General features: G+C 46.9%; 1 protein-coding gene across 1 annotated transcript in view; it reads right to left on the bottom strand.

Annotated features, from left to right (window-relative positions):
• Positions 1-22,629, bottom strand: part of LOC140218560 (sperm-specific sodium:proton exchanger-like) — a 40,440-nt gene extending 17,811 nt beyond the window's left edge. The window contains exons 1-15 of the mRNA XM_072288344.1: positions 22,386-22,629; positions 16,299-16,439; positions 15,476-15,571; positions 14,716-14,989; positions 12,940-13,083; positions 11,250-11,421; positions 11,026-11,107; positions 10,267-10,460; positions 8,800-8,883; positions 7,838-7,932; positions 7,176-7,236; positions 6,813-7,088; positions 4,098-4,301; positions 2,665-2,877; positions 1,022-1,159 (exon numbers count right to left, since the gene is read on the bottom strand). Of these exons, the coding sequence (XP_072144445.1) occupies positions 1,022-1,159; positions 2,665-2,877; positions 4,098-4,301; positions 6,813-7,088; positions 7,176-7,236; positions 7,838-7,932; positions 8,800-8,883; positions 10,267-10,460; positions 11,026-11,107; positions 11,250-11,421; positions 12,940-13,083; positions 14,716-14,989; positions 15,476-15,571; positions 16,299-16,439; positions 22,386-22,629 (2,418 nt within the window). The remainder of the gene's footprint in view (positions 1-1,021; positions 1,160-2,664; positions 2,878-4,097; positions 4,302-6,812; positions 7,089-7,175; positions 7,237-7,837; positions 7,933-8,799; positions 8,884-10,266; positions 10,461-11,025; positions 11,108-11,249; positions 11,422-12,939; positions 13,084-14,715; positions 14,990-15,475; positions 15,572-16,298; positions 16,440-22,385) is intronic.
• Positions 22,630-23,858: the final 1,229 nt, after the last annotated feature.

Below are 23,858 nucleotides of genomic sequence, written 5' to 3'. Positions count from 1 at the left end.
TACGCGCTGTCTTTCGGCGTGAAACGTCTTTCATTTCGGTCAGTGCAGCGCCGCTTGCTCGGACCGCATCTAACGAAAACATGTAACCCTAATATCACACATATCATTGCAGCAATACTACTTACGCGCCTTGCTTTGGTATCGTTGAGTAGAGGAAAGGAAGCGATTACTCGGATCATGCATGTGACATGCGCAGATGGCGCCGCTGTCACGCCATGCATGACGTAACTGGGACTAAATTTAGTCTCGCACGCAGCGTTGAGAGGCACATGGCTCGGCAGTACTTTTGTTAATCGTAGCAGGAGTGGTAGCATTTGAGAGGAATCGCTCTGCAATAGTAAGTATAACCTATCAAACTCAAACCGTTGCACATCAGGAGTTACATTGCCCACAAGTGTGCCGATTTGTTGCAGAAACTTCACGCTTGCTCGGCTATCGAGCCCTTGCTTTCGACACGTATGGCACAGAAATGGCGTGAAGAGGCTCGGGCAGCAATACGGAGGGATACCCAACCCCGTTGGGCCACCGGGTAGCGTGTCCGTCTCCGCAGGAAGTGCAATCGCAGAAAAGATAAAGGCAAGCGCAGGAGTCCCAACCATCTACGACTGCCGCAGGTGCGAGAGGCGCAGGGCACTCTCGGTCACCACCAGTAGGGGGTTCATAGCTTTACCCTGTAGTGCTCAAACACCCTCTGCAAAACAAACCGACCCATTACGAATAGGGAGCGAGCACGATTCTAAAATTAGACCGCAAGATGCCTACGAGCTGTAACATAAGGTGGACACATGGAAGCTTTCTAATATGCGAATAAATGTAAGTTGTACATTTCGTAACGCCATTTCTGTAGCCTAGTATTCACGCACCGTCTGCAGCGCGCACAAGAAGTTTCACACCACTCACTGCGGCTGCGTCCTTGATAGAGCCTACGCGTTTTTTTTGTTTCAAGTGTAGTGGTAAGCTGCGGTCATGAGTTGATCATGGTTGTCGTATGCGCCCCATTTGAATAGTAGCATAGGCTAACCGCGCGCAGCTCGTAGGCAGAGTCACTGTCCAGCAGCCCTTCAGCCTGGTGCTCCTCTACGTTCCTGGTGACGTCGTCCAAGATGGTGGTGCTCGCCTGGCGACTGCGAAAGGCCACCATGATGCCAGGGAAGCGAGACTGGAATACAGCACATACCACAGGAACGCAAGGTGAGCAATTGACACAAGTATTCGAGAAGAATCGTTACGGATCGCATAATTCAAGCAGGCACTAAAGTTAGTATCGGTCACCGATGGCTGTGGTATAGAAGGTGTTCGACTATTAAAATGCGGACGCTATTTTAGCGCATGTGGACAAAACAATTCAAAGTATGAAATCTCGATGAATGCTGTGGAACACAGACACCACTTGCATTGATCAGCTAGATGCGCAGCTGCAGTACGTTACTTCCTCGAACGGTCGTCGACGCACGTGCCTTTATGGCCTACGTAGCACGGCGCTTGCCCTGTGTGTCTCGCCCTGTCCCGTTTAATAATATTTTGTGAACTTTTGTTAAACAGACAGGGTCATTGCAGAGATTGTGCAAATAGGCAACGGGTGACAATGCGAACGTACAACTCGGCTTCTGTGTGGACAATATTCGTAACATCGTTTGTTCAGCGTTAACAGAGTTGTGCATGTAAGCAAATAGCCGGACATGCCGGCACGGCGCGTGCCGGCAGGCTTTTATTCACACTTTGATTTTCGTGGTGATTCATCACGTCATTCTCGTGGTCAGCCCCGTTTGCCCAATATAGCTGCGGCGACACGATAAGGTTATTCGATAGACGACCCCAACGCAGCAGTTCAAAAGTTTGTTTTTCTTTTGATGTTTTACCGCGCATGACCATCTGTATTTATTTGATGTCCCGCTAAGGCGTTGGTCCGTCTTGCTGCAGATACGTCCAGTCTTCCAAGGGGCTGATAGGGCTACCTCGACAACATATCGCGACGCCCTTCTTTTTAGCCCATGAGAAACTTTGTGCACATACGGGCTAACTGCTGCTCATTTCTTTTTTCTTTGCCCTTCTGGTATTTCATGGTCCTGCTTATTTTTTTTACTTTTGGTTCAATTTTTCGCAAACTGACGAAATGACAAACCTCGAGAATGCCGCTGAAAGTAGCCTGTCTAACTGTACTTTTACGCTGTTCTCTCCGCCATGTGGCAACCAGATTTTGTTAACGCGGCTCTAATGGCGAACGAAGCAATCGCTCTCTTATACGAGTTTAGAGTGGTTAGAGGCGTTAACAAAATAACACCGCCTGTCAAATTGCAGGCGGAGTGCCTTCGAAGCAATCAGGAAACGCCGCGACCGCGGTAGCAGCGCAGAATTGGACTGTCGTCAACCACGTGACACACTTGCACACCGCTTTGCTGTTACTTCCATTGTTCCTGCAGCACTGACAGACATCAGTTACCGCGCTCTCCTAGTTTGGTTCAGAAACCAGACAAAATCTTTTTCTTTCTGAAGGAGCGTGACTTGCCTCAAAGTAGCAACTGTACAGTTCTCTTTGCTCCTGCAAACCTGTCTCTTCTAGCGAGAAGTAGAAATTCGCGTTACGTTATTGAAGTCCACGTTGTATTGGAATGCTAAGCGCGATGCTCAAAGGCGTGACATTAGCGTCACGACTTTGAATCTTACCTGAATCTCGACGAGCCTTCGCAGTACGAGCAGGCGGTTCAGAGTGGCGCGTTCGCGGATCTCGGTCGTGATGTTCTCGTTGTTGACGAACTTCCAGACGCTCTGCTGCACTTCTTCTTCGCCGGTGACGATGGCGTGGCCGATCTCGTACGCATCGTAGATCCTGGCGTCCAGGTAGCGGTGCGCGATTTCGGCCATGTGCTCCAACAAAAGCTGTGCGCAAGGAATGAGAGCGAAAGAAACTGCAACTCGGCCAACAAGTTATGCAAGCAGTAAGAGGCGGGTGTGTTGTGGCACAGACCTTCGGCCAACGTGAGAGAAGAAACGCGTTTTAGCAAATAAAACGGCGTACATACATGAGTAAATGCATTGTGCATTGCTCATGCTGAGAAGCGAGACACCAGATATGGGCGCACAAGTATGCTACCAAATATGGTACCATTCTAGAATGTTGCGCAAGGATGCGTTAACACGCGCGCGTCTGTCGTGTGCCAATAAATGGTTTTGACGGTGTTATAGCTGACGTATAGAACCAAATTTGGTTAACAGAATCATCTGAAGAGTCATTCAACAGACATTTACGCGTTGTAGCTATAGGTTCGTGAGTGACGATGCTTGGTAAGCTTGCGCTTGGACAGCTTTGCGAATTGTGACGCGTCTACGTCTTTTTGACGTCCGAAGGTGTCAATTTTTGCGAAGTTCAAGTTGTGGCCAAAAAATCGGACAGGAAAGACTCATGACAAAGTCGGGCTCATATATGGTTTGCAGTGGAAAGCGTTATAGTAGAAACTCGTGTTTACAGCACTCTAACAAGTGTTGACACTTCGGCAAGTTGGGGACCCGCGAGTCATGCTCTAAATTTCCCGTCACGGTGGGACAGTGTCTAAGCCGTTCTGTCGTTGAAAACGAGGCAGTGGATTTGCTTCCCTGTTACAACGGCAAAATGTAAAACACTTGTACACATGCAGATTTAGGTACATGTTAAGCAACATCATCCCGGGCAAATTAATGCCGCGTCCTACGAACACTGCGGACGGTGCATGTCTCCATGCCTCCGTGTTGCTTTTCTACGTTAAGATAAATAAATAAATAAATAAATAAATAAATAAATAAATAAATAAATAAATAAATAAATAAATAAATAAATGGATGAGTGGATGCATGGATGAATGAATGACTGGATGAATGAATGAATGAATTGCAGCTCTGAAGTGCCGCAACGTGTCAAGATTAGCAAGGCTGACCTCCACGCGCCATCATCATATACGTCATGGTCGTCCTATCTCGTGTCCACTGAAGGACCAAAGTCTCTCCCGGCGATCTACATTTGTGACTGTTTCGCGTCCGTCCACTCCATCCTATAAGCGTGCAACTTTGCTGATCACGTGACGTGCATGGCGCGCTGTGATATGCTGCCGGCTTCGTGTGCTCACCTCCGCGTACTTGATGGCATGGAAGAAGCGCAGCGAGATGGCCATGGTGAAGCAGATGATGAGTCCGCTGTTCGACAGGTCGTTCTGGTTCGCGAGGAAGAGGCCACACTGGAGCGTGAAGATGAACATGCACACGCCGACGAGCAGCAAGTCCAGCCGGTTGTAGTTGTCCATGTTCATGATGCGCTGCCCGTACGCCGATATCTGCGCGTCCGGCGCACCCGTAGCGATGCTTAAGCGACCGCTGCTGATTCGTGGTACGAAGATTCAATATTTCTGTTGTTCTTGCCAATCCACTGGTACGGTTCATGACCGGGGTGTGAGCCTCGTCAGGAGGGACACGTTGCTTGTCTCCTCCTTTCCGCATCTCGTTCGCATGTTGCACTGTACACTATACACGTCTGACGAAAGTCAAGTCAGAGTTAAAGTTGGATATGTGAATGGCATTGCGTTTGTAGCATCAGGGCCGCTATTAATGTAAGCTTTTTTTGCCTCGCTTACTTTCATTTTTATTATCCACCGTTTATGGCCAGCCGATCCCGGCAATAGCACGTGGACCGAGCGCCGCTCGGGATAATGGAATCGAGAAAAGGAATAGCATCGAAATAAATTCGTTACGTTATACTGTCCCTGCTTAGAGTTCAGTATTTTAACAGAAGTACTAAGCCAGTGTTCACAAAATTTATGAAAGAAAAAAAAGTTTACTCGTCACTCCGACCCTGTGAAAGTGGCTGGCCAGTGAAGCTGTTAGAAAACCACTCAAATGTCGTCGATCGGGATATGAAACGTTTTATTGTTCTGCCCAGTCTTAGCAAGACACCGTTGTTGAGCGTTAAGATTTTGCACTCTTCGACGCTCATCGTATTCACGCTGCTCTTCGGAGTCTTTGCGTGGTCTACCCATAGCGGTGTTGCAAGGAACGGAATGATAGGTAGGTTTCCCTTTTATATATAAAATTTGGTGACGTCACCTGATTCGTATGCTGCTGTTGCCCCTTTCTCACCGGAGTCGCTTATGCAACTGTAATCTTTACCGGGAAAGACACGCGGGGAGAAGGAACGTCCCTAGCATTGTTCACAGGTGCCTTATCATCCACAATGCGGTTTTAATGCTTGTTTTGTGCTTTTATTTATTGAAATGAATACATGCGTTGCGTGTTGTATGCCTATTACAAAGGAGATATGTACTTTTTTTTCGGTTCAATTTTTTTTTTGCTGATGGACACGAAAGATTCCGACCAACTAGAGGCTAACAACTTCGCCGTAACATGTTTTTTTATTGACTTTTGTTCGGATGCCCTCCACCCATGTTAGTGATCGCCCTCATAGCGTGACGATCGCGGCGACGTCGGTGACCACACGACGCCGGCTTCTAATCCCCTGTTACGTTCTCAACCGAGAGCGGTAGTATCGTAAACAAAAATAAGTATGCGGACTACAAGCTTAACTAAAAGAACATTGCGGATACGGCTCCGTCATTTCTACTCGCACAGAAACCAAAGAAATATGTGACCTTTTCCGCAGCTTGTGACTTGCGCCACCAAAAGAGCCAGCACTCATGGAAAGGTGGCCGTGCTCAGCGGTACATGCTTTCAGTTACATGAAGACGTCGAAAACGGGTCGAGTTCTTGTCGCCCGAGGGCCGAGATCACAGTGATAGCCCACTTCGACGCGATTTTACGGAGCCCGCAAATACCGTGACCGTGGCTTTCGAAGCTGACTGGAACCATTCACCGAATTCTTCTATACGCTTACGTTGCGAGTTGATTGGCTAATGTGATGATCTGACATTGTGCACTACGGATGGCTGAGACTGACTCTACACTATATCACCACATGTGGCTAGAGCTAAAACGATTGCGATAGGTGAATTTCGTCCTGGCAAGCGGACTTTTACCATCCGGTGTTTCAGGCGTGAGAAGTGTCCGAGAAAAGCCTATACAAGAGGGAACCCACCTCTGAGGTAAAACTATGACTTAAATGCTCGAAATTGTTAGTTTGGTGGCAGATTGTTGTACTCGCGAAAATAAATGGCTGTTGAGAATGGTGTATTTACGTGTTTATTGGAAGTAAAAGTTCTCACGCTGTCCCCTTTGGACACGGACAGTTTTTTGATAAGTTCATATCTAGGTTCTGCTCGAAAACGAGGAAGGATTATCGCTTATATAAAAAAAAAACAAAAAAAAAACAAAGAACGCGACCTAGGCTCGCAACGCGTTTATGCCCCCCCTCCCCCTGCCCCCATTTCGCACAGTTGCTGGAAAGAAGCTTTAACCGAATTTTCCACCAGAGTTCTCATTCCTCCTAATTGTCGCTTGTATTACCTTTGAATCTATGTTAATCCCTGCGGATAAAATGCAATGCGAGAACGTGAAACCTGAGAGACGTAGGGTAGAGAGAGATGCGAAAGTTAAAGCCAATACACGCTGTTTACCAAGTGGAATATTACTGCACAAAGAACGTACTTACATGAAGAAAAGGTCTCCGCATTACGGGATGCTCGTCTAACAAAATCCCAGTGAGCAATACTTCATATGCATTTAATTTTTCATTTCACTTTTCACGTTTCTATTGCATCTCGGGCTATCGAGCTGCCTATTACCGCCAACTTCGGCCACCACGCCACACTGACATCCTTGTTTAATCCCCCGCTTCTTTAACAACATAAGTAAACTATACATGCGATTTGCGGGTTAGCCGGGCCGACGCGACTGACCATGATGGTGACCTCGGCGGTGAACATAGCGAGGTACAGGGCCTCGATGGTGATGGCGCCGATGAAGGCGTTGCTCCGGGGCATCAGCGTCACGATGCGAACGAGGCCAGACAGCACAAAGACGACCGCCAGCGTCGAGCTGGTGACGACCACCTCGTAGTACGCGTGCTCGAACAGCTCGACCACGCGCTCGCGCAGCGGCCGTCGCATGACCTCGGAGCCGCTGAACGTGTCCTCGATGAGCCCCTTCTCGCGTGCCATGCCCACGTTCTCTTTCTGCGCAATGCGTTGGCAGTGTTCCGTCTCCTTAAATTACCCGTTTCATGGCGCGGAGAAAAGCTAATACAGGGATTGATAGATTACCAGCCAGATGACCCATCTTGGAATCGCCAGGATCGACCCAATGATGTCCATGTCCAAGTACCTGAAACCGTACGTGAGAGAGTTTCAGGATGGTATAGAAGACTAGAATTTACACCATGTAATATCGCGTTCATTTTACAGCGTCAAATGTTGCTTCTGTCCCTTCTATATAGAATACAGCTGCTTAATATTTCCTACTTCTGATGATACATGTGATGCTTTTTAACCTGGTTCTAGTTTTTATAACATCTGACACAATTCTTGCATGAATATGTTACAGACCTGTTTATCCTTGATTTGTTTTGCTTGCCTTTTTTTCCCAGTGATACTGCTTTAATCACAAAATTCCTTTCTTCGTCTGCTTGCTTCCTCACTAGCTTTGTATATTTTTGTGTTTTGTAGTCACTAAATATTTGTATCTCCTCCCTTATGCAATGCTCCTTTTGGCCTGTCAGGTATGTCATGAGTAATTCATTCAATTAATCGAAAAGGCTGGCGCTTTTGCCTAAGAACATAGTAGACATGCGCCTCGCAGCGACAAATGGGATTGACGTTAACGAGAAGCCTTGACCACGGTGCACAGCATACGGAGCCGAGCTTTGCTTTACGGCAGTGAAATGCACTACGTCCAAAAGAACCATGTTCGCCGATCCGACACTTACACTTTCTTGTCGAATGGGTACTGAAGGGCAGCGATTAAGGTCAGCTTGGTCCTCCGCTGAATGATCCCCTGGCGGTACTGTCGAGCGTAGCTGACCTGCAAAGAGTAGGAAAGCATTGTAACGTTGAGTGCAATCTACCGTCGCCCCAACGCGTCATTGATATGAAGCAGTGAAGTTAGGCATTGACGCTCAGAGCGCGAACTGGACGGATTTCTCACTAACCCCAGAATTGTGCGCAATTACCATGGTGGGTAATAGACTGCAGCTATACAAGCAGCCGTAGAGATGAGGAGCTTTCGCGTCAAGAAGTGATGACAACAAGAACTTGCGCTGTTAGCCAAACAATTATTGCGTCGAAATGCGTGCGCAGAAATTGCAGGAAATAAAGTGTCGAAGTGTCAAAGTAAATAGCTTACATTTCTAATGCGAATGAGAATGGATATTTGGGTGAGTTTGTTTTAAGTTCAGGTGCGTGATTGCAGCGCTGACTACTGTAGGGCGGAAAGACAAACGTGAGGTTAGCGGAATGAAGAACAAACGCAAGCGCTGGTTACCACTTGAGTGCTCTACAGCGAAATAGCATGTATAAAGAAGGAACAATTCTGTCCCAGTTCGATTGTGAGCTGTGCGGTGCGCGACCTTTACAACGAAGTGACCTGTATAGCAAACGATTCGGAGGCTCCAAGCACTTCGTTATGAAGGCTTTCGACTATACCTTTGAAAGGTCGTGTGGATTTTGTGGAGCAATAGTCTTCAGCAAGATGAACTCCTACGCAATCAGTACGTGACATTCTAGTGGGTTGGGGGGTTGTTAACTTGAAAATAACATTGTTTTGTCTTTCTGCAGCGAGCTGGGAAAAACAAATGTACCGCACTGAAGCTGCTTGATCACGCTGATCGACTGGGTACGGTAATCGCCGGTGTAATCTAGACACCTGTATAGCGAGGAATCGCTCGCTCACCTGCTCGATCCTCAGGACGTTTTCTACAACCAAGGTGTCGATGTGCCTGGGAACCTTTCGAAGGCGCACGACGCAGCCAGTGCTCTGCATTATAAATATGTCGTTAACCACGGCTTTACTGTACGCTGGCACAACGCCATGCAAACAAAAGAAACAATGTTACGACGTATCCACGAAGCCGTACAAATGCTGCGTTTCGTAACCCAAGAAATGGAGCGTGGCAACAGTAGTTTTGGTGCTTCGCCGGTGCCAGTAAAGATAACGGTCAAGTTTCTCGAACGTAAATAAATCACGGTGCACTTCTTGAAATGCACAGGCTAAAATCAAACAGCTACATTATATGACAAAATCTTAAAATAAACGTTAATTTCAAGAAAGGGCGATGGGCCTAAGCGAAGCCAGCGAGGAGCGCACTTCACAGCTTGAAGAATCAATAGGTGTACTGTACAAAGGCGGCATCTTTCGCTGCTGTCTGTCACAGTGTCTATGGTAAATTCGGGTGGTCGATCCGGTGCTATACGAACCGGATTGCCTGGTGCACTTTCCGGAACAATGAGAGGAAAAGAAGCGAGGTTATGGATGCCTGTCACAGTGTCTATGGTAAATTCGGGTGGTCGACTCCGTCCTATACGAACCGGATTGCCTGGCGCGCTTTCCGGAGCAATGAGAGGGAAGGAAACGAGGTTAGAGAATAGCTTCCGGTGACACACAACTGGACGCAGCCGCATCACATAGCATCACGGCGTGCGAGCCAAGCAAAGAAATGGTGGTGTAAGACAGTCCAACGCCAGTACAGAAAGTTCTCAGCACTATGATGAAGCTGCTATCACTGCTTGCCTCTCGAAAGATAACTGAAAGTGCGCCACTAACCAATGCAAACGTTCTTCCTTCGCCATTGTCGACGTGAGGCGCACTAAGCATGACAGCGCGAAGTTAGAGCACAGCCACAAACCCACGTAAGTGACCGAGACGAGTTTGCACACAGCCCGCTGACGGAAGCAGCATAGCGCTCACGAGACCGAAAACCGGGTGGATCTGGCAGTTGCTCCGGCGTCGACGGTGGGAGCATATCGGGGCGCTCCAAGTCGGATTTAAGCAACCTGAAAGGACCAAGCGGATGTGGCCGGACCGAATAGAATATTGTCTCTTTGTAGAGCTCCGAAACGACCACCCGAAGATGCCGCTATAGTGACTGGCGCCCTGCTTCTGAGTACGAAGTCCTGGGTTTGGTTCTCGGCGGCTGCGATGGCATCCTGATGTGGATGGATCGCAAATACGACTTTGTACAAGGTCTTGGCTTCAGGCTTAAGAAATCCAAGTGGTCGAATTTAGCTGCGAAGCTCCGGTTATCGATCGGGGGTAACAGGCAACTTGTTGTGGTTTGGATATGTATAACCAATTAACCAAACAGTTTTTGCGCATTCTCGCTGCCGCAAGACGACGAGCAGACAGAGGACAGTGGCTCACCATGGCTGACTGGAAGCGGAACGTGGCCTCGAGCGGGTTCCGCACGAGCGTGCTGCGCGTCACCCAGTGCCAGTCGGCCAGCAGGAACGAGTCGTCCTTCATGTATAGCGTGCGCGCTGTGTCGGTCGCCTCCTTCAGATACACCACCGCGTCGCGCATGGTGCGCAGCTCGACGTCCGACACCTCCAGCACGCCTGCATGCGAGCACACACAAACCACCACGAGCGTTCTTCGGAACGGACACCAAGGATCATCTTCGCAAACATCAACAGCATCCTCACGGTTAGGTCAAATTAAACAGAACGAAGCGCTCTCCCAGCGAACTAAAATTTTCCTGTATTGCATCAGATTCAGAGAACTGACATTTGGGCAAGTCGGTTAAGCTTTGTCGCATGTACAGCTCAAGAACACAGGGACGGAAACGAAGACGTCAGGACGGCCGCTGTTAGGTTAGGCGAGGTTAGGTTAGGTTAGGTCGTCTTCGTTTTCATCCGTGTGTTCTTGCGCTGTACATTAGATGATTGCATCAGCTGTCTCCCCCCTGTGCTTGCAGGTTTCCTAAATGTTCTCACAGCGCTTGTTATTCCATGAAGTCCGCCACTGCGATTCGCTTCCTTTGCAACCATTTTGTTGAATGCTCCAACGCTGCGTTCTGTGTTCGTTAGGTGACGTCCCATGTTCGCGCAACTTCTTGATATGTCACCAGCTAACAGACCCACACGTGCACCGTGCCGAAGGTATTTCTTCTTGCATACGCACCCAATGCGCTGAGAACCACCGGGAGGAAGGTGACATTGATGAGCTGCGAGAGCGCCATGTCACCAATAGCGTACAGGTACGACTGCAATAGGAATAAAGAGAACCAATGTCAGTCTATCGACGTAGACTAGGTTGGAGGAACAGAAAGCCCTACAAAGTCGATACCGCTTGAAATACGTGAAGGATGGAGCCATCTATGACCGTTCTCTGCGCAACACGTATACCTTGGCGATGCTCTCCGTGTAGACGTTCTCGCGCCGCAGATGCTGCACGGTGGCGATGGAGCCCAGGAACGTTCCCTTGACGCTCATCCAGGCGAGCACCATGGCCTGGCGAACGGTCACCTGGTAGCCGAAGTGCCCGATCACGGGGTACAACAGCACCACCGCCAGGCACCTGTCGGAAAAACCGAGGATATACAGGAGTTGGCGTTTTTACTGCCAATCGTTCTTGTTGAGTGTAGCGTGGCCTTTCCTGCCATCTGTCTAACCGTTTTTGTGAGCCGATATCAAAGTTAGTGCAGTATAAGAACGGGGGTCGATCCCAAAGATAGTGCCCGAAGTGCCGGCGAAACTGTGTGCAATCCCATATGGCATGACGCACTCGCTTTCGGCTTCTCAGGAAAGTGGGCCGGGCTTTTTGCAAGAAGTGGCAATTGGTGACATTGACGTTAGCCCTACGCGCTCGTAAGAGATGGCAGTACTTCTTAATTTATGAATAGGGGCTCGCTCCGTCCATCTCTATACAGTACGCTGTGGAAGCTGCGTAGAGTCTCCGCTTTGTTCTACATGAGCGCTTCCCATCATAATGCCTCGCCGCAAGTAGCTTTTCTCATCAGCCAAGTTCGTGGAACGTTAGCACAAGTGCACCGAGGCCTCTCGTCGTCGCTAAGCGGCTCAGACGTCAGAGGGCCGTGCTGGCGCACTGGAACGGAAACGAATCGCCAAATGTGACCGCTACACATCAATGGAATCAGTGAACCAACGGACATTGAACTTATTTTCAAAGTGCAGATTTGTCCATAATTGAACATACTGCGCATAATCATCTCTAACACTTGAATGTAATAAAACACTTCACCTCTAACAAGCACTGTGTCATTCCCGCTGCCCATACCGCCAATTCGCACACACGCAAAAGTTGCAGTTTTGCTTCAGAAAGCCAACGGAATTCATGAGAACGCTCCGTCTAACGATACAACAGTGCTTCGCATCACTACGCGCTTAAGGGGGGTTGCGGCTGCCGGAATCTTTTTTCTTTTTTGGCACAATACCTCTGAGTGTACCACGTCGGGTGATAAGCAGGAATGATGTTTGGATCAGGCTAATAAGAGCTATGAAAGGGTATGTCTGAGTTTACCAATTAACATCTTAAGAGCTACTATAAAGATGGCTGTATAAGCTTGCTCCCTCTAAAGCTTAATAGCCGGTTTATTTAAGTGAGCGAGATAATCTAAGTTTTTGGTTCCGGCATAAAGGAGGTGAGTTAATTAACATTCTGTCAGTATTGTATTTTTATTTTTTCAGTTTGCTTGCGGTATTGTATAGGCGAGTACATGAATCCCGCACATTAAGTAGGTAAAATAAATTCCCTATTCAGTGTCTGTGTGTGTTTAGATAGTCTTTTCTGTCTGTATTTCTCGCTGTTCAACTTTTCCTCATGTCAAACTAACTAGCCCTATAGTTATAATACTGGTTAACCAGGAACCCCTCACATAGGCTTACGTTTTCAATGCGTTTAATAATTCCTGAGAAACTTAATATGCCTGACTTTATTTGAATCGAGGACATGAAACAGTGGCTAGGCATTGAACTTTTTAAGCAAATTATAACGCCGGAGGGCAATTTCGTTAGGTGTAAATGATTGGCGACTACTAAATTGCAATGCTCCACACACAAAAGAAAGCGCGATTACCTCATGGCTGTCTTGACAACGTAACATGTCCATAACGCTTCCCAGTCAAGCGTGGCTGCGTACTGGATCAGGAGCACAGCGGTGTACGAAGCTGACACGCAAGAAGCCAGCGTGCCCGTCACATCGTACAGTATATGCCAATACCTGTCAAACCAAGAGACAAAAACGATAATCACAGGTTGGCCGTAACTGTAGCTCTAACGACCGCATAGTGAAAATCTACGGGGGCGGGGTGGGGGGCGGCAGGTGTACTGCTTGTTGGGGTATTTGCCGACATATAATTATTAGAAGAGCCCATGTCTTCGAGTATATCTTCTGCAGTATATAGACGAAATGTATTAGGCCTACACAAGGTGTGTGTGCATTGTGCCAAAAAAGAAAGAAGAAAACAACGCGTGAGAATGGTGCACTGTTCATACTCTGAAGCAAGTTATTCAAACTGATTTTTTTTTGTTTTTTAGGTTCTCCCACAGCGGATTTAAAGTTCGTTAGCAGGAGCCCGACGCAAGTAGGTTGAGTTAGAAACAGACACCAAAACACGATGCACTGTGGTCGTCAGCGGATCTGCCTGCCGCTTGCAGGAGCGCGTAGCGGTTAGTAGGTTAGTAGCGACCGTCGCACTAAAGAAGTCGAAACAACCTGACATTATTCACTCCTGCTATAATAAAGCCCCTTCCAAGATCAAGGGGCTTTATAGCTAAATAGTCGACAGCGCCGCCCCTCGGCAGTAGCCGACACTGCACTTTAGTAATGGCCCTAAACGATCCATACATAAGAATTTCCGTAATTGAACTCTCTCATCGACAACTCGGAGACACAGACTTTGAAAGGGGCTCCGCAAGCTGATTCTCATCGAAGCAACAGTAACACAACGCTATCTGAGCCGAAGTGAATACTTCGAACGAGGCAGGGGCGCTGTAGCCCACTTTAAGGACTTTGTAACCGTGGTATTAAGGGCAGAGAAAACAAACACAAGGAAGGTAAAAAGCACAAGCTTCACGACCTGAGTCACGAGGCCGTTTTTCTATGGACGCGCGCAGACTTTTTTCCCGGTGAAGTCAGAAAGGAGAGTCTGGTCGAGGTGCGTTAGTGGAATCGACAGAGAGAGAGAGAGAGAGAGAGAGAGAGAGAGAGAGAGAGAGAGAGTCATCGGTAATATGCTATCATTGTAACTCACTTGGGTAAAATGATAACGTGTAAGCGCAAAAGTTCGAACACCTGCACTAAAAAAATTTTGTCTAGGAGAACGATACGTAATTGATAATTAGAGCAAACGAACATTTCCTCTGAAAAATACGTACACATAAGCGTTGCGCAATGCTTTTATGTCAGTTAGAATGCGCTAGCATGATATCGCGATATACGGAGACCGCGAAATGATTGACACTTTCTATGGTGTTGCAAGTTTATTACTTATCAGACAAGGAATCTGATTGCAGGCAAGGAAATCTGCCTTTTCACTCTCGTGCATAGTGTTCCAGTGCCTGCAACGCCGGATTAGTTCTAGGTGAAGCATGCTCAAAGTGGCGCCTCTAATAGCCTCGCCGCGCATGCGTCGAGCTGCATTACATGCCCGTACTATTTCTCCACTTCAGTCGAAGCGCCCTGGTTGCAGTAGTTAGGACATTCGGCTTACACTCGAAACGTCTTGAGTTTAAAACTAATGTGAAGCAGACACGTGCAGTTTTTTTTTTAGTACAGACGGAATAGCGCAATGCCTCGTTCGTGATCCGTAAGAAATGGCTATGGCTATTCAATAAAACGCGGGTTTCTCACTCTTCGAGGGCGCGGCTCAGGTCGGTGCAGGCGACGAACCGGTGCGAGTTGACGGCCATGGCGTAAACGACGACGCCGGTGACGCCGGAGCCGCGCACGTTCTCGAGGAAGAAGTAGGTGAAGTAGGTGCCGCACACGATCACGATGATGGCCGAGTCTCCGCTGAACTCCGCCGTGGCGTCGAGCAGGCAGACGGTGGCCGTGCCCATCAGGAAGCCCAATAACATCGCCGTGGCCTGGTTTTGCAGCGGGAACATCGGGTCGAAGCCGCCACCTGTGGCACAACAATGACATTTTTGCCGGGAACTCTGTGGGGCGCACAAACATAACGTTGCCCGCAGAGGGTTTCGCGAGAAGGAACCTCCCCACGCATAATGGTTCAAAGCAGAGGGAACTTTGCTGATAGTCTTGGTAAAGCCTGCCCTGTAAACGGCGGGCAAGGGGATCTCGTATGAGAGGCCTTCTTCGTCGAACTCCAGCAAGCTGAGGGAGCGACCTTAACTGCATCATTTGTCATGGCAGACACTGAGGTAGTCATTGCCTTCCTCCCTTCGTCATTCGATTCGAGCCCCTCAGAAGCAGTAAAAATGGCTTTGTCAACCATCTTGAAATGAGTATGCATATCCCTGAAGTTCCCTAACGCTCCCGGATGCGGCTGGAAGGAACTCGCCGTATGCTTTAATAGCAATATACGCGAAGAAGTTAGGATAACCTGCCAACGTTGCGTAAAATGGACAATATTGAAAAGAAAGCAGCTCACCTTCGTGAAAGCGGTAGTAGCCGAAGATGCACCATGTCATGACAGCGTTAAAGAGTGCCTCAGACTGCACCATTGTGGTGATTACAGGGTACCGACCTGCGAATATTACAGGCAATAGTGACATCATCATCAGCAGCTCATTTTATGTCCACTGTAGGACAGAGGCCTCTCCCTGCGAACTCCAATTACCCCTGTCCTGCGCCAACTGATTCCAATTTGTGCCTGCGAATTTCCTAATTTCATCATCCCATTTAGTTCTTTGCAGCCCTCGACTGCGATTCCTTTGTCTGGGCACCTCTTCTGTAAGTCTAATGGTCTACTGGCAATCAATCCTGGGCATTACATGGCCTGCCCAGTTCCATCTTTTTCTCTTCATGTCAGTTAGAATATCGGCTATCCCTGTTTGATCCAATGCGTATAAAAAAAAGCAAGAAAAAAAAGCACGATAATGACAGACTATAATGGCTAGTCTATGTCGGGGGAGCTCGAATAAAAACCTTATGAATGAAAACCTCGATTGAATTATACTCATAAAGTCTGATGTTTCGCCTCATTTGGCATATCTTGACTTTTGAACCTGCCTATTTAGCGATTATAGATACTGGTTTGTGTTACGTACCACCTCAACTTTATTCGTCGAAAGACCGGTGACACAAGAGCATTAATTAAATCAGGTCTCTTTTATGCCAACGTGACAGTGACGTGACAGACAACGTAGGGAGCCAAATCACCAATATGCCATATCTGTGCCATTAAACCGGTTATAGAAGCAAGCGTGAACAATCAGTTCGAAGCACTTGCAGACAGAGGAAATGCATGATACCTTCTTCGAAGAGCGCGTCACTCATGGGCTGGCGCTCGATGCAGGACATGTAGACGCCGAAGAGCAGGCACTCGTGGAATGACCACGTGCTGTCCGCGATCCTGTGCATCACAAACATGGTGGCCAAGGCCAGCGTAATACCTGCACAAAGTGGTGTATTGCGGCATTCGCTGCAGATTTGCATTATTTTTTTATTCCGCGAAGTCTTTGCACAGAATGTCCCGATTCGAATAGCTTATGACAGACAAAAGTTTAGTTTTTACAAATATCAACGAAAGATACTTCGTTGGAAAATGACGTGGGGTGGGACGAAACAATGTTATTGATGACACTGTGACCACTGAGAGTCTATTACAACCGTTTACGGCGCTGTTTGGGTGTGCTTGTATGTTCCTAAATATGCGTGCGAGAGGAATGTATACTAAAGAGTGTGGGTCAAAGATTGCTTGCAGTGCTGCTTTTAACTACGTACTGGAGCACATTGATGCCTTCGGACGGCAGCTGTCAATTATTATTAAAAAAATAAGCGTTACTGAGGATGAAAGAATATATTCACGTGCTCAGGGTAGCTCTGCAACAGTCGGACCACAAGTAGAGAGATGTGTTATATACCGCACTTTCCAGGGTCGAACCAACCGAGGGTGGTATTATCGAGGACACTGACATATTCCAGAAGCGGTGTTGAATTCCGCTGTGTCGGCGTTTTGAGCCAATCAGAGCGGCCATAGCAGGTCCGCGGGCCAATCAGAACAGACTAGCTGGTGGAATTGGACAGTTGTCAGACTAACACCCTAAGAAGACAGAAAACACAGCGAAAATGACCCTTACGTCACACATGGCATAGAATTATATTGCAGGCAAATTAAAGGAAATAGGACAAAAGAAAACGTGCCCTATCATTTATAAACTTACTTGCACTACTCAATACGATGCCACGACAACTTATATTTAGCGTCCTGCAGGGGCAGCTTTAGTTGTCTGCACTAATGTGAGCCATCTTTATTAAAAAATAAATGCTTGTTTTTAAAGGGTGCCCTATCAAGACGGTAGGGGCGGTGCACTTCAGCCGCGATTTTTCGCGCGTAGTCGTGAGCAATACGAGAGAGAATAGTGAGTTTGTTTGCAAACTAAGATTGATTCTGATCTATGAATTCAAACTTGTTATGTTAACGCGTTACAAGTTGCCTCCTTATGAGCTTTGCCTTATGGAACATTTTTAGGGCGACTAAAAGCCAACAAAAATCCCGCCGTGGCGGCTTAGCGGCTATGGCGTTGCGCTGCTAAGCAAGAGATCGCGGGATCGAATCACGGCCGCAGTGGCCGCATTTTGATGGAGAAAAAAAATGCAAAACCGCTCGTGTACCGTGCATTGAGTGCCCGTTAAACAAACCCAGGTGGTCAAAACTAGCCCGGTAGCCCCCGCTACGCCGTGCCTCACAATCAGATCGTGGTTCTGGCACGTAAAACCCCATAATTTATTTAATTTTGATTAATCCCTCAAAACATTACATATCTGTTTTTAGAATATTGCGAATAAAAAGAAATTGCTCACCAAAATTATTTTTTACAGAAACGTGGGAAATGTTGAAGGTAACGTGAAAGAAAATTTTTACGCGTGTAGGTCAGTCAAGGGGTAAATGAAAAGAACTGAACACTCGTTTTCGGCCTGCTGAAAGGCATTATATGGAACGCGTGCAAAGTTTCTTCGCTTCTCTGGAACGTTAAAACACGTTGGCGGGCTAGTTGGTTAGAATCCATTGTAGAGTGTATAAGCGCGACTGTACGAGGATGTAGGAAGAAACAGATGCACAGACACAGCGCTTCACTTTCAACTATAGATTTTATTTTCGCACGCATCGATAAATATATACCGTACGAGCGGAAGCAAACGTGGTGAATTTCGATAAACCGTACACGTGTGCAAGGCACGGGGAAAACATGTACTGCAGTGGTCACAAAGATAAAGCGAGGAATTGTGTTTCCTTTTTAGATAGCGATACCAAAGACTTGCTTAGCACTTTTCCTCTAATTTTGCAATTTCGTAGGCCTCCACAATCTCCCTCGTCACCCTTTATGAGCCCTATACATAATGGAAGTACTTTCAAATATGGGCTTGCAGGAACAATCTCGGCAGTGAATACCCAAATGACCCGAGATTACTCTAGTGACGTTATATCGATGCTCTTTTAATCTCTCATTGATGCATCTGCCGGTTTGACCAACATACGTTCTTCTGTATGAAAGTGGAATGGCATAGACAACGTTATGAGTAGAGGTTACAAATTGTTTGCGATGTTGAGTAGAACATGCGTTCCTTTTGTTATTCTCTGTGTTAACCTGTTTGCATAGCTTCTGTAGACGCTCAGGTGCAGAGAAAACCACGTCCAACCCCGATTTTGCCGCTATTCTTCTGAGATTATGTGAAATGGAATGAGTGTATCGTACCACCGCAACTTTCTTTGCTCTATAGCATTGGCACTGTTTCTATTCGACTCGCTTTTGCACTTCCTGCTTAAGCCCTCTGCGACAGAGGTGAGCATACGCATCGGGTAACCAGAACCTGCCAGGCGCTTGGCCTGATCTCTGAAACTGGCTTCCATTTTGTGGTCACATGACGTCGTCAGAGAATTATTGAAACACGATGTTACTACTGCGCGTTTTACAAGTTTTGAATGAGTGGAATGAAATGGTAGGACTGGCTTATTGCCTCTCGCCTGATAGCTCCAGCAGGTCATTTGTGGAGAAAAGTACAATCCCAAGTCTAAAAATCTTATGAAATTGCCTATGGGGACTTCATCTGTCAACGACAAAGGGGACAATACTTCAGTGAACGAGGTTACGGTTTTTGAAACCAGCGAGTCAAAATTGTCTGTTTCGTTATTCAATATGATTAGAAAATCGTCAACGAATCTGAACACTTTCACGACATCGGTGTCATTTTTCAGGCGTTCATCAAGAACCTGGTCACACTCACCACTGGTCACATTCAGTGGTGAATCGAAATTCACCACTGAATGTTCTTTTTTTGCTGTTACGTTTGTTTCCGCTCGTACGGTATATACTTATCGATGCGTACGAAAATAAAATCTATAGTTGAAAGGGAAGCACTGTGTCTGTGTATCTGTTTCTTCCTACGTCCTCGTACAGTCGCACTTATACACTCTATCTCTGAAACAAGCACAAACGGAGGAAATTCTGTATTTAAAGAAATGGGGGCCACTTTCTGCGTGAAGTGTAACGGAAGCTTTAAGTGCGTAGGTTTATTTATACGTTTCAAAGGTATATATCACACACGTTCTCTTCCAATTTCCCTGAATTAAACGAGGTGTGCAGTTGGTTTTCCTTGCCTCCTCGGGGAAACGTTGTTTATATTTCGTTGACGTAGGAAGCATTTTGTGATTGACGAAAGATAAATATTTAATCTGCGTAGGCTGATTATAACCATTGTGTAAAATAATTTATTCAAGCATTCCAGAATGTTATACTGCTTCTATCCGCAATGTTTCGCAGAGTCCTAATACAACTGTGCAAGACACCAAACTCAAATTAAGCGGAAGTGACGGGAATAGGTGGCGCAAATTTCGTGTTCTGGCCAAATTAAAACATCGCAAATAATTACTGAACCCTCATTCTTTCTTTCTAGTTTTATGCGGTACAACAGTGGGAGAACCAGCTGATCAGCTCAAGTCCTGAGGACCAGGCCCGACTGGTGGACGGGGACAGATTTTTGGACAGGGACCATGGCATCCTGGTCTGAGGAAGCCATCCAGGACCTGTGGATGACCAAAAAAACTTTCGTCTGCTCATTTTCAATCGTCTTTTCCTTCTCCTTAAACTGTGAACGCGATTCGTAGACGGTTTCCCCGTGTCGACGGAGAACTAAATACAAGGTACATTTAATCATCATCATCATCGTCATCAGCATCTTTTATGTCTACTGCAAGACGAAGACCTCTCCCTGCGATTTCCAATTAACCTTGTCCTGCGCCAGCGGATTCCAACTTGTGCCTGCAAATTACATAATTTCATCACCCCACCTAGTTTTCTGCCGTCCTCGACTGCGCTTCCCTCCTCTTGGCACCCGTTCTGTAACTCTAATGGTTCGCCGCTTATCCATCCTAAGCGCTACATGACCTGCCCAGCTCCATTTTTTCTCTATATGTCAATTAGGATATCGGCTATCCCCGTTTGCTCTCTGATCCCAAACCGCCCTCTTCCTGTCTCAGCGTTACACCCGACATTTTACATTCCATCGCTGTTTGCAGTCCTCAACTTGTCCTCGAGCTTCCTTGACAGCCTCCAAATTTCTGCCCCACATGTAAGCACCGATAGAATGCATTGTTTATACATCTTTCTTCTTTTGTACAACCTTTATATATTGAGCTAAAACAAAGGACACATTGTGGGTTATGTGTACGTAAAGTGTTTCGGTCAACTGCGCACTCGAAGTTTATTTTTGTTTCTGTTGCAGAAACCAGGGGAGAAAGAGCAAAAGGCTACTAAGGCCTGACAAACCCATAAGACAAAATATACCTGGCAACATATTACGAGTTCAAGCCCTCCAGAGCTCTCTGCATGAGCAAAATTTAGCAAACTGCCCTGGTATAAGTACAAATGCCATCGAAATAAAAGTTATAAAAATGTTGTCAAGGCTAAGGCAAATCACTATGCCAAGTTAGACACGTGGGGAGTAAATATAGACTTTGTAAATAATTTATTTGCCAAGTGATCTAAATCCTTATACGGCCATTTTACACTATGTTTCCCGGTGTGCCGATAGAACTTTATGTTACAACGAGCTTGTATTTGGTCGTGATGTGAGGAACTTATGCATGTTATGTAGCAAAATATTACCGTTTTTGACATGATGAGGAAGACTGCAGATATTTACTACGTGTATGTCTACTTCTCTCCTGCTGTCTGCGTTTTAAAGGCTGGGTTTCATTGTTTATAAAAGTATGTACGAACAGGCGCAGCAACAGACTCTTCTACGCGTCCCATGCCTTCGCCCTAGGCTCAAACATGGTTGGTCCCTCTGTAGTTCGTTCCTTTACAATTCTGTCCTGCTCACTTGTTCGGCACAAACAAAAAAAAAACTTTTTGTTTGGTTGTAAAACTGGCAGCTGGGCGAGTTGGTAAGGGTTAATTTCTTTGAAACGGCGCCACAGAAAAAAACACGAACGCGGAATGACCCTACGAACACAATCGCCGATTCTCAACTCCAAGTTTATTCGCATTAGACAAGTATAACTCACTCGCGGTTAAAAAGAAAGTTCGTTATTCATGTACAAAAATTTATTTCTGATGCAACACAATAAAAGAAAAACTGATACATGATAGTTTTACATTATGCACGTGCCATGAATCGATAATCTCCCGGGTTGTCTGACTATAAAGCCTGGCGACAAGATGAGCCTGGCTGAACTCAGGTGCGCAGCCGCATTCCCCACAGCATAAGGCAATATGCGACTGACCATTGCCACCGTGCACCTGACTCGTGCTCCTTAATCTTACATTCGCGCACTGTCCAGTCTGTCCTATACCCGCCGTGGTTGCTGAGTGGCTGTGGTGTTGGGCTGCTAAGCACGAGGTGGTGGGATCGAATCGCGGCCACGGCAGCCGCATTTCGATGGGGGGCGAAATGTGAAAACACCCGTGTACTTAGATTTAGGTGCACGTTAAAGAACCCCAGGTGGTCGAAATTCCCGAAGTCCCCCACTACGGCGTGCCTCATAATCAGAAAGTGGTTTTGGCACGTAAAAGCCCATAATGTCTTTTTCAGTCTGTCCTGTCTAGGCAGAGCCACGTGAACAAAAGGGAGACTTATTGGAAACAAACTGAACTCAGCTCAGCTGCCTTTCCTGAACGGCACGTATATAAAATGTGCTCACTTAAACTTTAATAGCAAATCACACCGGCGTTTTGTATTATATTAGTCGACAATGCTGAAGGTGCGAAGGCGCTAGAGTCATCCGAGTGCATGCCTAACTTGAAGAGCACGTCCCCCTTACTTTTCTGACACCGAGCATTCACTTCGACTTTAGCCAAAAAGCCGAGAAGCGATGGATATAGAGACAGATGGCGTACCGAATGTTCCTAGGGAGAAGATGACGATCTCAATGTGGCAGCGGCGAAAGATGTAGTTGTTGATGCCCTGGGTTGTGCGCACGACGAACGCCGGCATGAAGACCGTTATGGCTTGCACGCCGATGGACCCGTAGAAGAAGTCTACCTTGCTGGTCATCGCGAACAGCGTGGTAAAGCCAGTCACCACCAGGAACACCACCAGCGTGTACGGGACGCGGATGTGTCGCTGGATGGTCTTCAACATCGCTGCAACGCGACACGGTCGTCGAAGGAATTTGCGCGCTGTAAATTCTTTCTCGCGCTCGGACTAGTTTTTTCCCTAAGACATTAGCTGCGCCTCACGTTTACTTCAATTCGTAAGTACACGCATGCTGGCACGAGGCGTCGCACAACGTGACGTATTTGTAGCACGAGAGTTACAGCACCGAACTGGAAGTTCCATAAAGAGACGAAGGAAACAAGGAACAGACATGTGCGGTGTGGCTTCCTCTCGTATGATCCTCCGTGTACAAGTTTGGGCCAAGTGATAAGGTAGGCGAAAATTGTTGATATAATGTTGGCTCAAAGGACACTAATGCTTCTCTTCTTTGCGCAATTATAGAGAATGGAATTCGCCTCTGCAGTTTGTCTCACCAAAAAGGTGAATAATGGCTTACACAAAAAACTTGAGAAAAGAAAGCACGTATCTTAAAAGAAAAGCTAAAATTTTCTTCCGTTGTCTGCAGGGAAATATATGAGAAGGACGACTAAATTCCTGGTAAGAAACTCTTGGTCAATGGCCTACAACTGAAGACAGAAAACAGTGGTTCGCCTGAACAGAAGTCTGAATTAAGACACGACAGACAAAAGACACAGGACAAAAGGTCCTGGCGTGCGCTTGAATTTCGAGGATGACCGTAATCATGTCAGCTGACGCCCACAAAACTTCTAACGCTTGGGATGTAATTAAAACAATCAATCGAATCGTACCTTTTTAGGACATAATTTTCAGGGCTATTGTAATGATACGAGCACAATACAACAATGTCACATCAATTCGCTAATTTTCTGAAAAAAAATTTTAAAACCTGTCACAATGGCTTCACGTCGGCTGCACGTCAAAATTTTCGAGATGCACATTAGCCTAGTGTGGCCCCCTAAGATCTTGGAAGCCGCTACCTCAGCTGACGAGCGGCACAGCACTCGCTAGATAAAATCCCATTACTTCATCAAGAGGCGCTACAGAAATTACGCTCAAGCCAACCGTCGTCATCGCGATTTTATTGGTGTCACTTATGAATGGAGGCAACGGCAACGAGTCAAGACACACTGGTAATGCGTGAAGGGATACCAGCTAAGATGTGCTTTTTGCAAAACTTTAGAGCAGTATCGGGTCAGTTTTCTTTTATTGCTCACTGAGGCGCTTCTTTCAGCTGCTGTCTATTCCGGGAGGGTTTCGGTACGCTGGCTTACTCGTGATGGTGAGGAAGGCGA

Source organism: Dermacentor andersoni, chromosome 5 (assembly GCF_023375885.2).
Source record: "Dermacentor andersoni chromosome 5, qqDerAnde1_hic_scaffold, whole genome shotgun sequence".
NCBI classification, from domain to species: Eukaryota; Metazoa; Arthropoda; class Arachnida; order Ixodida; family Ixodidae; genus Dermacentor; species Dermacentor andersoni.
Note: the sequence above shows the minus strand (reverse complement) of the source record. Positions and strands in the feature narration are given on the sequence as shown.